This window comes from Leuciscus leuciscus (assembly GCF_965113295.1).
Source record: "Leuciscus leuciscus genome assembly, chromosome: 1".
Taxonomy (NCBI): domain Eukaryota; kingdom Metazoa; phylum Chordata; class Actinopteri; order Cypriniformes; family Leuciscidae; genus Leuciscus; species Leuciscus leuciscus.
The window spans coordinates 38,708,278-38,722,880 of NC_138725.1; the positions used below are offsets into that span (position 1 = coordinate 38,708,278).

The window sequence follows — 14,603 nt, forward strand, 5'->3', positions numbered from 1 at the left end:
TTGTGGCCTAATCATTTTCAGGGGGAAAATAAATGTCGTTTTCATTTACACTGTCTTGAAGGTTACGATTTTCTGTATTGTTGGAGTAGCCTACTATTTTTTTTTTCTACATCAAATTATTTTACAGAAAATAACTGATTTTTTGACGATCATTTTCTTTAATTTTAAATTGTACTCAAAACAGTGTAAAATTACAAATAATATCTGTAAAATAAAAATTCAGCTGTTATTTTAGGTATTGTGACATTAATGACAAATTCCAGTAATTCACATTTTTTATACAGAAAATTGATTGTATTTTTCATACAGTATTTTTTATGTTTTCTTAAATTACATAAAAATGTACAAATGTTACATACAAATATAATCTGTAATTAAACAGTAACAAAACTGTTAAATGATTAAATGGTCAAATGACTGTCAGCCCCCCAAAAAACTGTAAAACATCCTAAATTAAATAAACTTAAAAACACTGTTATTTTACAGGTATTTCCTGAATAATCACGATCATATACCTTCATTGTAAAAAAAATCTTTAAAAAAGGGTCAAATGACTGGCAGCTGCGGCTTCCAAACAAAAACCATAAAAGTAAAGTAAAATATGCTAATTTAAATAAAGTGTAAAAAACTTTAAAATAAATTTGATGTCACCATGATTGAGATCAGTGTCTCCTTTAGTTGGACTCATGATCCTTATTTTTTAACTTTTGATTTTCTTTGGCTGCTTTAATTGTGTGTTTGATAAACGTTTGTCTTAGCAATAAATGCAGGAGAAAATCTCACTAAAAAGTGACCATCTCCATCTGATCTGAGTTTCTCTTGGATTTCTACCATAACAAATATGCATCAGAGACTCACAGTTAAAGCAGCCAGAGAATACTCATGTTAAAAACTAAAAGGTCAAGAGCCCAACTTAAGCAAACACTGATCTACATCATGGTGACATTAAACTTTATACTTTTCAATAAAACATTATCCTTCTACAGTTGGAAAACAAAATTCTTCATCCTCAAAATTATTTATCCAGTCTACAGAATGAGATTTACAGTAACACCATATATAATATAGCAGGAGCCAATGTTTACAGGTATGACAGTAAAAATGTCAATGAACAAAAATAACAGAAGGTCATGTTGGCATCACATGTATTAACTTTTCAGCTTATTCTATCCAAGAACTCCAACAATTTTATAAAGACATATCAGCAAAAGCAAAATAATTCAGTGTTATAAATAAGATAAAGCAAAACAATGAATTATTACAATAATAATACTTAATGATAATGAAATAATAATAACAAAATGTAGGCATTTATACAACAAGCCCTAGTTTATAGACATAAAAGGATTTTCCCTTCATTACATTCACTTTGTAGTGTTCACAGTGTGCATATTTTAATAGGTTATGGTACAGTAACTGTAGCCATAGTCATAGTCAAGGTTGAAAGTTTAAAGATTATAGATTCAGATACTTTTTCTCTTTCAAAGTAGGCTATAGAATCTTTGCTTCTAATCTTTTTAAGACACTAATTCTGACTCAACGTTGCATGGAAACCATAAATATACTGCAGTATCAATGGCACATCATCGCAAATATATAAATACTGTCTGGACAGCTTTACTGTAGCTTAAACGGTAGAGCGTTGGCAACGCCAATGTCATGGGTTCGATTTCCAGAGAAAGCAAGAACTGATAAGAATGTAAAAATGTGTACCTTGAAATGTAAGTCGCTTTGGATAAAAGCGTCAGCCAAAATGCATGAATGTAAAATGTAAAAAATAAAAAGGTACCGATAGATGTCCAGCCCTAACCTTGATAATAGGCTGATGTGTAACAGTCTGTCAGCAGAAATATTTTATGAACCCAATGCTATGAGTTGATCTGCTCCTCTTGCTCTTCACAGTTCCCCGCTTCTTCTCCCAGAGTTTCCATTTCATTGGATTCTCCTGTCCTCTGGTTCACTTCTATAATGATGTACTCTGGAGCAGGAGTCCCTTTAGAATCTGCTGACTTTAGAATTTAGAATAAAATATATATATTAAACAGTATCAGCCTGATTGATTTTGGGTAATTTATCACATACATTTTTACTTTGTTTACATTCAATCTCAGTGTATTCAAAAATGGTGTATCAATGTAACCTAATTCTTATTTAATACTGTATATATATATACACACTCACCTGAGACTGTGTGCTGTCAGGTTTCCCTAAGATGTGGGAGAGGAAAAGAGTTTAGAATTAGTTACAATTGATCAGTCTCAGATAAAGCACAGAGGCACCAAATGCAAAAGTCAGAATGATGAATGATTTATATTTTTGCAGGCTCTCTGGTCTTGTTTTCTCTAAGAGAACACTGTAGGAATGTACAGTACAAGATGTGTTGATCTCAATGTGAGTGTACAGATTAGAATCATCATTATAGACCTTTTGTTCCTAGTAAATAACCTCCACAAACATGGACAAAGCGAGAAGCATGTCACATATCAGATGTCACAAATGTCACAAATTAGAAAAAAATAAAAGCAATTCATCATTTAGGAGCAAGAACAAAAAATATTAGATAGAAGAGAGAGAAATTGCAGAAAAAAAGAAAAAAAAACTTTATTTATGTGTAACCTACACATTAGATAATATCACACACTGATAGCATGATAGTACAGACTGCTAAAGTCAATTCCAGTTCATACTCACAGTGTGCAAACATGGATGAAATCAGCAGTGATACTGTAAACAGCCACTCAGATGGAAAGAGAACAACTCTCAAATCTCCAACCAGACTATTATGGAGTCAATATAGGGCCATATATATCTGCAAAATAAAACAATGTTTTGCAAACAAAAAAAATGTTTTGCAAAAAAAAAAATGTTTTGCAAATAAAAATAAGAGTATTGAGAATTTTTTTTTGCTTTTTTGCAAGTAAAAAAAAAATTATTGCAAAAGAAAAGTTAACCACTGAGAGAAAAAATAAAGTTTAGCAAAGTAAAACTTCAGCAGCATTGACTTTGCAACACATATTTCCCTTTGCGCCGCTCCTTTAAATCCGCGTTTCAGTCATCTGTGCCTCTGCGGCGCAAGCTTTCCTTTGCGCTTCATTTTTCTTTGCGCCTCGCTTTGTGTCCCTGATTTGACGTGGGGGGAGGGGTCAAGAGGTTGAGTATGAATACCTCCATTATGGGTGTGTACAAGGGACGAAGGCGCGTCCCTCTCGTAACGTCATCAGCGCGAGCCCCAGACTATTATTGTCAATAATACATACCTGTGATCCATCACCCGGGCTGCGTTCCAGTCCAAAGTTGTCATGCCCTTCACTTGCTAACTTCCCTCCGTCTCGTTCACTCGGATGTACGTCATTGCGAGTGCCCACTACTGGCGGAAACTGCAATGGGCTGAATTGGAACGTCCTAAGCCCTTGATCACTTGGAATCAGCTGTGGAGTTGATTTATTATTTACATTTTGTTTCCCTTTAAGAATTTGTTTAATGCAGCATCCAAATGTTTATAGGTGTGTTTGGGTTGTTTTAAATAAATATATATATATATATATATATATAATATATCATAGAGTTGTCTGTTGTGGTGGTGATAAAACGAGATCTGTGGTGACGTCACAATCGTACTGCATTGTGGGACATATAGGTGCCTGAAGTGTACATATGAAGTAGACTCGCTCCCTCGGTCAAAATCGAGGGAACGAGGGTCTGTCCATCTAAACTTTCCTCGTCCACTTCACGAAGTGGAACGCACTTCAAAATGGCGGCAGGGATTCCTCGAAGGGGAAGTGCTTAGGGAAGTTCGCAAGTGCATGTCTAAAAGTGGACTGGAACGCAGCACCAGTCGGTCTGGGGCTCGCGCTGATGACGTTACGAGAGGGACGCGCCTTCGTCCCTTGTACACACCCCAACCTCTTGACCCCTCCCCCCACGTCAAATCAGGGACACAAAGCGAGGCGCAAAGAAAAATGAAGCGCAAAGGAAAGCTTGCGCCGCAGAGGCACAGATGACTGAAACGCGGATTTAAAGGAGCGGCGCAAAGGGAAATATGTGTTGCAAAGTCAATGCTGCTGAAGTTTTACTTTGCTAAACTTTATTTTTTCTCTCAGTGGTTAACTTTTCTTTTGCAATAATTTTTTTTTACTTGCAAAAAAGCAAAAAAAATTCTCAATACTCTTATTTTTATTTGCAAAACATTTTTTTTTTTGCAAAACATTTTTTTTTTTTGCAAAACATTGTTTTATTTTGCAGATATATATGGCCCTATATTGACTCCATAGTAGTTCACCATTAACTGTGGATGGAGATACATTTTTAACAAACAGTATATGTTTTGATAATGAAATGATGGCTGTGTCAACTCACCTGCATTCATTATCACTTCTGTCATCAGTGCAATAGAGTTCACTAAAACAAGACCAGCTGATCCAAACAGGAACAACATTTTGTGAAGATCTGTAGAGCAAAGTAAAAAAAAAATTGTTAAACAAATATATATATATATATATATATATATATATATATATATATATATATATATATATATATATATATATATATATATATATATATATATATATATATATATATATCACTGATTCTTGAGAGTCAGGACAAAACACGTTTTAAAAAACTTTTTTTTTAAATACACACTATATCAATTAGAGTTATATGTTTCTGCAGAGAAAGGTCTTAGCTATTTAACCATGTAAAGGAACAGGTTCTAAATAAAAACACATTTTTAACAAATAAACATGTTTCCCTTCAGAACTGGATTTGTGTCAACTCCGTCAGACACACTAAAAAGTATACAATTTTAATTCTTCAAATCCAACAAGAATCTAAAGTTCTGAAGTATATTGTAATAGTGTTTAGTTACTCTGATATGTAAAAAAAATACAATATATAAACTTAAGTTGTGATTTCACACTATTCTGAAAACTCAGATTTCAAAATATTTGCATTTTCAAACTTTGATTTTAATTTCAATATTGTAAAAACAAATTGCTTAAATAAATAAAACATAAGAGGATGTAGATCAGATGGTCCTTTATTACAAAAACAACATAAACTGAAGGAAGAATATTTTTTTCCCCAAAAAAATTTACAAAAACATACAAACATCCAACTCTGTTGACAAAGATCTGACGGTGTTGACGAAAAACTGACGGTGTTGACGGAAAAACTGACGGTGTTGACGGAAAATGTTTGAATGTTTTACCTCAGATTTGTGAAGTGTTCACCTGTTTGTCATGATTTGTTCTGACAATAAAGAGTAGTTTAAAACCACAATTAACGCTCTGTTTTCTACAACTTTCACTTAAGAGCAAAAATCAGCCTTTAAACTTGAAAGACATTTATCGTGATTATTATCGATATCGACTGATATAAAAAAAAGATTGTGATAATTTTTTTTGGCCATATCGCCCAGCCCTACACTGGCTTCTCATTTCTCTATCTCTGTCTCTACATATATAAATATATATATTAAAGTGCTGGCAAAGTTACACGTTACACAATAATAAGTAGACCACTGCCTGCCCATTATCTACAAGTCAGATACGTATGGTTAAATAATGTAATGCATGCTATGTATGTGCATTTATGTGTAAATAAAACCCTGAAATAACAGTTTAACCCTTCACTATATTCACAAATAATATTATATTCGCACATTAAGAGGTTATTGGTGGATTTGTCAACTCCGTCAGCTTACAGGTCAACTCCGTCAGACATAGAACCTGACGGAGTTGACGTCTGACGGAGTTGACGTAAGGGCATGTATTTTCCTGCCAAAACATGTATTGTACACTGCAGCTAGGTAGTTTATCCTCAGTTGCTAGATGTCCCAATAACCTCACTAAAATGCTTAAATTCAATCCACTATGGTTTAAAAAAAAGTATCTTAACAGAAAGATGGTATTGACATGGTGCAGCTGTGACCATAGGAATATTGACATTGTTTGTCTAAAATATAAAAAAATGTAAAATGTACCAGAGAATGTGTGGTAGTGCTGCATTCACCACAGGCAGGGAGATGAAAAGGGGTCCTCAGGGATATAGCTGACCATGCTATTTCCTGATTTAAAGAGCTTTATGAAAAAATCTGACGGAGTTGACAGAAACTGAGGACACAACTTTAATAGGCAGATTTTTATAGAAAATATTGTTTGATGTTCACTCCATGCATTGTTTTTTATATTTATACCCCTTATTTTTTATTTGATATATATGTTTTCATAATTGTAGAGCTTTTTAAAAGTTTTTTGGGATGGTTAATATTGTGACCTCTTGCTGAGGACAAGTGCAATAACATGGACCTTCTAACCACAGACCATACATTTAAACAAATTTTCCCCAAAAAGATAAAAAGGGTTATTCTAAAAATCAGATAGGTATATAGAATTCCTTTAGATTTAACTTTGTAAGTATGTCAATCATGATGAATTTCTTAATTTTTGCTATAAATTAGACTTTTCTATGTGGGACATGTTTTGTCCCGACTCTCAAGAATCAGTGATATATATATATATATATATATATATATATATATATATAGATAGATAGATGTAGATATAGATATAGATATTTATATTTGTGTGTGTGTGTGTGTGTGTGTGTGTGTGTGTGTGTGTATGACACTGGACCACAAAACCTGAAAATCTGGAATCTGAGGGTGCAAAAAAATCAGAACATTGAGAAAAATCACCTTTAAAGTTGTCCATTTATGTTCGCGATTTTGTTGCATTCACTCACAAACATAAATGTTTTACATATTTACGGTAGGAAATGTACAAAATATCTTCATGGAACATGATCCTTACTAAATCTCGCAAAGATTTTTGGCATAAAAGAAAAATCGATCATTTTGACCCATACAATGTATTGTTGGCTATTGCCACAAATATACCTGTGCGACTTATGACTGGTTTTGTGATCCAGGGTCATATATATATATATATATATTTTTTTTTTGTGCTGGTTGGTTAAGCCAAGTTGGTTAATCTCGATTAATTGCATTATATATATATATATATATATATATATATATATATATATATATATATATATATATATATATATATATATATATATATATATATATATAAATGCCTGCATAGCATTTCCTGTCCAAATAATGGAATTAACGTATGATAATCTTCAGTATCTATTTTTCTTGTAAAATGAAATTAGTGCTACAGTGTCATATGAGTAAAGGGCACAAACATGCACTATAGATGTATTGAACCACTGTGTCACGTTTTGTGTTTGTTGTGTTATATCTTATCTTTCATAGAAATGCTTAAAAAAAACTTCAACCGGTAAAAAGGCATTACAATGCATGTTCACTGCAGAGTTGTTGTTTTTTTCCTCCGATGTGTTTTCCCTTCATTAAGGAATTCACACTTCGCCAAGAGTTTGATTGACAAGCGATCTGGCAAATCATAACGCTGCTTATGCCATTTTGTCTGACAAACAAACCAGACAGGGGAGTTAGTAGATTAACGTCAGGGGACTTGAACTTGAAAAATGGTATGTATTGACGTCATCCCGCGATTGAAACAACATAACGTTTGATGTTCATTCATGTTTATTTTATGCTATAACTAGTAGTAAAAAGGAAGAGATGATTGGTTGACGTTGACGTGCTGCTTTAACTGAGGTGCAACAGCGGTCTGTCACGACACATTAAAGAGCCGGAAAATGGTATTCATTGTTTGAATTCCTTAAAAAATGACATAATTTGAAAGCTGAGAATTTGTTTCATACGAAAAGCAACCTGCTCTTTCTTGTGTATATATATATATATTGTGTTTCCATGTCCTCTTTGCTGAGTGAGAACATGATGTGTGGCGTGAGAGCAGCATGACTTATCAGACGTAGCAACAGGGGGACGGGTCTTTGCTGAGGGTCAATTGTGAATATGTGTACGAGTTTGAAATTTCAATAGCAATTTTTACTGGCAACAGTATAATAAACCTTGGCAAAATCAGACACTCATCCAGACCTAAAGCTTTGTTGATGAGAATGAAGCAGGAGGACGGAAAAACAACACATGAAGAAGAAAGAAGATGATCGATACTTTACTCAGATAATGGACTGGGACTTCAGAAAATGCGAGCACCCACAATGCTTGAAGAATTCCTGCTACACAGACCAGTCCTGCACCCTCTGTCAATTAAAGATCAAGTCTTTATTAAAAAGCTGCAAAGACTTATTTATTGGACATGTTTAATAGAAATAACTAACTTGCTTAATATATAGCCAATGTTAAAAATGAACTTTTAGCAAAGACAGGTGTACACTTAGGCCCTTAGAGTAGACCTGGTATTTTGTTTGATCGGATCACAAGTAGACAAGGGAGACACATTCCTGTTTACACCTGGAGTTTTAATCTGTCTCTTTTGTCCACTTTTGTCCTGATTTCTTCGAGAGGAAGTTTCTATGGGCGTGTAACGGACACAATAAGCTCACGCAATTTACACATTGACGGAGATGACGGAAAAACGTATAGAAAGCATCAGCTTTATCTGACAGCCACAAGACCAGCACAACACTGAGTGTGTGTTAGAAATCAGGAATGGCGATAGAACAATTGTGCTTGGTGTGTTTTTTGTCTTCAAACCAAACTTGGATCTTCAGCCAATAAAGTTTAAATCCCGTCTGTTTAGCGCACTTCCTGTAATGTTTACACATTAAGTCAGTCGCGGAGAGTAGACTGTCTTTTGCAGCTGCTTGAACACATTTGACCACCTGAGCGTTTACACTACGAAAGCAATCCGGTCTAATGCATTTTCAACTTTGGAAGTTGTTGAAAGTGGATAAACTCAAAAGGTTTTAGACCACTTATACACCGGTATTTACCATCGTCCACTTTTGATCTGATCGAACGAAACACGTCTTAATACCAAGTGTAAACAGGCCTTTTAACAAACATTTATAATTATTAGAAATATATTCATACCTTTTTCATTTCTCCAGAGCATAATGTAAAAATACATCATCGTTCCACTCATCAAAATCATTATTAACCATGTGAATTTATATAGACAAAGACCTAAAAAAAAGATGAAAAAATAGTGAAAACATACCACAACTTTCAATAAAACCAAAAAAATATGACTGCCATAATTCAGATTAGCCTTTTGAAACAGCTGATATATAATGGAAACACTGATTTTCCATTGAGGACCACTACTACCTTTTATTGATGTAGAGTGCAGAGAGACAGAACCAGCTCTGACACTTTAATGTGTACATTCAACAGTATTTAAATGTTAAAAAAATCACAATAAATAATGATATACGTATGGTATGGATATATCTAATCATTTATCATATATATCTACTGATTTATTTTCGTAGTCATAAAAGAGCAGGATATAATGTCTCATACTTACAGCATTGATCTATCCTTCTGTTCATCGTTCTGTCACAAAAGTAATACATCCCAGAAAGTATTGGAAGAACTGTAATGATAAACACTAAAAAAGACAGAGATAGTTAGAGATATTCTATTAATTAATCTCAAGAAAATGTTATGGGATTACAGAACAGGGCATTGTCCACTGAGACACCACACTTAAATCATGTTTAGCAGGCATTTCGTGAGACACAAGTGAATAGGGAAATAAATTACATATCAACATTTCTATGAAATATTAGATATTATTATGAAAATATTGCCAACTATTACACCCATTATTACACTTGTTTTCATCACATGTTGCTCCAAGAAAGTATTCATTTGCAAATTATATACAGTGATACATTGCATTGAATGGGAAAACTAATTTATAGGCATATTACCCACATATTGCATAAAGTAAAATGGTAAATCAATTCATTCCATTAGATATTTAATAACATAGTTGGGAATCATCTTTAAACAAAGTTTTTTTGTTTTTGTTTTCTTAATCCTGAAACCTAAAAATTGATTGGCGAATGAAAAACAAACAAACATAATTTTTGCCTATACAAGTCCTGGTGTCTTCAACAGAGGGCATAGCATAACATTTTTAATAAAATATCATTTTTCAAAAATATTTTTTTCTCCCTTTTGTTTCTTATGCTCTAAACAATGTAATGACATAAAAAAAATACTAAAATCAAACAGACAAAAAAAGTCTCAAAAGTGTTCTTGCTTACCAGCACCGGAGGCAAAACGAGTGTAGAGCAGAAGGGCGAGCGGCAATGAAGGCAGCAATGAAAAGCTACAAGCTGCCACAAGTGGTTGAACTTTACGGTACACCCTTCTGCATAACTTTCCAGAGCATGACAGCATCTTCTCTTTAGTTAATTCTATACAAAAATAAATAAATAAAAACAAATGTGAATTCAATTCAATATATAGCAAAAATCTAAAATGAAAATCCTTCACACGTACTGCATTTCACCAATAAGAAAATGTCCTAGAGAAATATGTTTTTACCCCACCATCATTTGAATGTCAGTTTTAAACTAATGTCAAATAATAAGGACATAAAACTCCCAATGCTGAAAAATACATTTTTAATCAGAAGTGGTTGTGTAAATGATGGCAAAAATAATTTTAAGAGCTGATAATTGTACTAGATTGTACTGAGATTACTGAAGTTTTCTCTATAAAAATGCTAATGCTAAAAATGCTAAATGCAAAAAAAACCTGTTAATGTGTTTTCAACTGTGCAATTACAGTAAAGCAAGCTGAGGATGTTGGATAACCACTCACGTATGATGAAGAGGAGACACATCAGGGCAAGTGTACAAAAGAAGACTGTTCTGATGACTGTGTTGATGTCTTTGAAATGTTCAGCTAAAAGGACTGACACAGACATATATTATTAATTTAAACACTGGAGAATGAACTTGGCGGATGAACAATAACAAATACACTACTTCTGTATTACAGCAGACAAAAACTAAATTATTGTCAGAAAATTAGGTGCAATTACAAAACAGCGACAAATAAAGGGGCTTTTTATAAGAAAAGCTGTTATTTTACACTGTTGTGTAATGATTAGAATATTATTATGGTAGATATTACATTGAGACCAACAGTTTTTACTTCACCATTACAATAATCATAGTGGATTTACCTACCTGAATACATTACTGCCATAAATACAGCATGATCAGCATGCTGAGTCAGAATATGCTTCAGAATTGTATCTGAAAAAAAAAAAAAGAAAAGAAAAAATCATGTAAAGCACTAAAACAGTATTAAAACAGAAATTTAATTTTTCGATTAATCCCTTTCAATAAGAGAAATGTAAATAAATCTTAGTAGACATATATTATGTGAGTGTTATGTAGTATTTGATTTAAAAAACCAACCTGGAACACCTGTGGCTATTGGTGTAACCCAAAATGACCTCAGAGGTCTCAGAATATAGAGCATACAGCAACAGACAGTCTCATACAAAGAACCTGAAACACATTATTTCTGCGATAAAAAATCATGAAGACAGTGAAGCAAGTCTGACTGACCATTTGTACAGTCCTTCTAAAACAATTAAGAGATTCTGTACATAGACAGAACTTAATTAACTTAATTAATTATAATTTTAATCATATAATCATTTTAATTAAGGTCAATGTTCTGATGTGAATGTAATAAATCTTAGACAAAACAGTTCTGATGAAATACCTTCAATAACACGCCAGATGATTGAAGCCAACAGCATAGTAATATTCGGGCAAAGGAAAAGAGATACTTGAAGATACAGCCTTGTGTCTACAGTGAGTGGAGAGATGCGTACAAAGTCCAGTAAGAAATTAAAATGTATTATACATTTTGTGAAGCCTGTTGAAGGCTAAAATACATACCTCCATTTTCTGGTCTGAAGCAAAAAAGCAGTGCAGATCCAGATCCAGATGCAATAATACAGAGAATCAACACTATTATGTGATCAACAGAGAAACCTGTGAAACACAGACATCAGTTACACAACCGCATTATGTGACACTGTATGCAACTAAACAGCTAAATGGAATCTTAGGGGTAAGATTACGATTAGGGTTCTATTAAGAAAGTTTCTAGGTCAATGGTTCTCAAAAAAAAAAAAAAAAAATTCTTCAGGACCCAAGCCTACATTGAGCATTTCTTTCATTGATCAAGTACGGTACCCCTAAAGGGACCAGGTGAAGAAAATAAAAAGAGACAAAAAATACGGTCAATGCTTTCTCTCGCAAAATGTTTCAAAAGCATTTAAATATATTTTTTCCTCCCATATCATATTTTCCATCTCTTTAGGGGCTCTGTACCTCTGTAATAATTTCCAAACTTATTGATTGTACAAACAAAATGAACTGAACTTAACTGTATTATTATTACCACAAAATGCATAGGCCCATTCATTTAACAAAAACAACATCCATTAAATGTTAGCATGTTTTACCATACACAGGCTACAAAGTATAGGCTACAGGTTTATCTAATTTCGCCTTTCTAAACTATTGTTTAGGGGTTCCTGTAACATGAGGTGTGTGTGTGATCAGTTCCTTTAGTTCTATGTATAACCACTACTTCAAAGAGAACAAAATAATTAAAAACACAACTTTTCAGGTTTACATTGTTTTCTGATCTATCTGTCGACTCACCCAGTCTCAACATAACCACAGTTGCATTGGCTGAAAGTCTCCCAGCAAACACTTGACACATGTAAACTCCTTTGTCCTCAGTTCTGACACTCTTCAGTCTGAGAGAGAAGTTTCCTTTGGGGATTTCATCAGTGAAGAACTCAACTCTGTCTCTGTATCGCTCATCTGATGAATCTGGAAAAGTCTTGTTTTTTTGATAGAGCAGAACCAGAATATCTTCATCTTCATCTGTTTTCCTCCATGAAACCTCTTCAATGTTTTCAGGTTTGATGTGAGAGTCTACAGGGCAGTTCAGAGTGACGTCCTCACCCACAGACGCTGATATGGAGCGACTCGATCCTGATACCAGCAGACGCTCTGAAAGAAAGAAGTGTTACAGAATAAAATATTACACATTCAATAGCCTTGTTTTTGTTTTAAACAAATGTATAGGGCTGACATGATTCACACTCACCAACATCTATTATTTCAACTAAAGTTTTGTCAGCCACCTGTTGACTGTAAACTTTACATCTGTAAATGCCTTTGTCTTCAGCTGTCAGATTGTCCAGACGGAGGGAGAAGTTTCCATGTTGAATCTGATCAGTAAAGAAATGAGCTCTATCATGGTAATCTTTGTGCTGTTCCTCTGCTCGACTCTCACCATCTTGATACAGATGAACCAGAGTCTCTGAGTCTGTTCTTCTCCATACAACTCTCAGCTTCTCCGTTACTAAAGGTGTCTCAACATAACAGGGCAAAACCACTGAACCTCCCAGGGGAGCAACCAGTGGACCAGAACCTCGAACAATAAACTCCAGGGTACCTGCTTTTTTGAGAGAAATAAATGAAAAATAAATAGTTATTATTTGAGAAATAATACTATGTCAGAGCTTTTAACACAACTAATTTAAATACAATTTATAAAAAATATAATCAGGCTGTGAATTACTCGGGGGTTTAAAGAGTCTTTTTATTTGAACAAAATACACAAATTAACAAGACATAAAGTAAGAGACCAAATGACACGCATGCAAGAAAACAAGACCCCATAAACAAACAGCAAGATATATAGCCTAGATATAGTATATAAAGGTACAGTTATAGTAAGATAGAAGTGTGATATAAATAATTATTTTTAATTTCATTTTTCGGGTGATTATAATAATAATAAAAATAGTAGGTTAGTAGTAGTAGGCTAGTAGTAGTTTAAAGGGTCTTTAAAAGTACGCTTGTGTAACACAAAAACAATTGCGTCAGAGTTTCGCCTATTTCCGGAAATATCGACACAAGACATTTAAACATTTCAAAGGCTATATGTTATTTGTGGTCGTAATGTCGTAATGTCGAGTCAAGTGAAGAGACGCCGTCACCACGGGAAAAAAACCAAAAAAACATTTTGTTTTTAAATAACCAGTTAGGCTACCAATTAGTTACCAAATACTGTTTTTTTTTTTTTTTTTTTTTTTTTTTTGCATTAAACATAAACGTAGAGGACATAGGCCTACATACCACCAGATATTACGAAGATGAGCATCAAAATAGAGTGCAGAAAGTGCATCTTCAAATGTTTTCTGGCGAAACTCTCATAATTTTTGTAAAGAAAAACAACTGATGGATCTCAGTGTCTCGTGAAGGCGCATTTGCTTTCAATTTTGAGCGTGCGGTTTACCTAATGTCAGAAAGGAGGAAACGGAGAGAGAAAACAGAGGCTGCGGTTAAATAATATAATAAAAAAAACATTGTGACAAGCTGTAACGGGTGTAAATTGTAGGCCTATCTATGTAAGAGAAAACAACATGGGCAACCGTTTTCAAGAAAGATTTAGGATGTTAGAAAGATTAAAAGCTCGTTAACTAAATTTTGTTCAGTTAGTTTCAAGTTAAGTGACACTTAAAATATTAATAAACTGATTAGCCTACAAAAGAAAATAGCTATAAATAAATATAGTTCTATAGTAATCTGGGATGATATTACACTGATTAAGAGTTACAAAACTGTAACTCATAGCCTATTAATAAGGATGAACATTTGATTGATTTAAAGTTTAG

General features: G+C 33.6%; 1 protein-coding gene across 2 annotated transcripts in view; it reads right to left on the reverse strand.

Moving 5' to 3' along the window:
* The window catches only part of LOC309506876 (uncharacterized protein), a 78,001-nt gene extending 63,773 nt beyond the window's left edge, over positions 1–14,228 (reverse strand). Inside the window, exons 1-17 of one of the 2 annotated variants that reach the window (XM_082180830.1) lie at positions 14,065–14,228; positions 13,028–13,381; positions 12,574–12,930; positions 11,800–11,895; positions 11,621–11,707; positions 11,308–11,400; positions 11,074–11,142; positions 10,703–10,795; positions 10,141–10,293; positions 9,393–9,476; positions 8,957–9,049; positions 8,080–8,163; positions 4,357–4,446; positions 4,274–4,285; positions 2,692–2,778; positions 2,182–2,207; positions 263–2,009 (exon numbers count right to left, since the gene is read on the reverse strand). In XM_082180830.1, coding sequence (XP_082036956.1) covers positions 1,869–2,009; positions 2,182–2,207; positions 2,692–2,778; positions 4,274–4,285; positions 4,357–4,446; positions 8,080–8,163; positions 8,957–9,049; positions 9,393–9,476; positions 10,141–10,293; positions 10,703–10,795; positions 11,074–11,142; positions 11,308–11,400; positions 11,621–11,707; positions 11,800–11,895; positions 12,574–12,930; positions 13,028–13,381; positions 14,065–14,113 — 1,968 coding nt within the window. In that variant the 5' untranslated portion in view covers positions 14,114–14,228 and the 3' untranslated portion in view covers positions 263–1,868. Of the gene's footprint in view, positions 1–262; positions 2,010–2,181; positions 2,208–2,691; positions 2,779–4,273; positions 4,286–4,356; positions 4,447–8,079; positions 8,164–8,956; positions 9,050–9,392; positions 9,477–10,140; positions 10,294–10,702; positions 10,796–11,073; positions 11,143–11,307; positions 11,401–11,620; positions 11,708–11,799; positions 11,896–12,573; positions 12,931–13,027; positions 13,382–14,064 lie in introns of those variants that run through there. The other variant, XM_082180829.1, reaches the window with a different exon arrangement.
* Between the last annotated feature and the right edge of the window lie 375 nt (positions 14,229–14,603).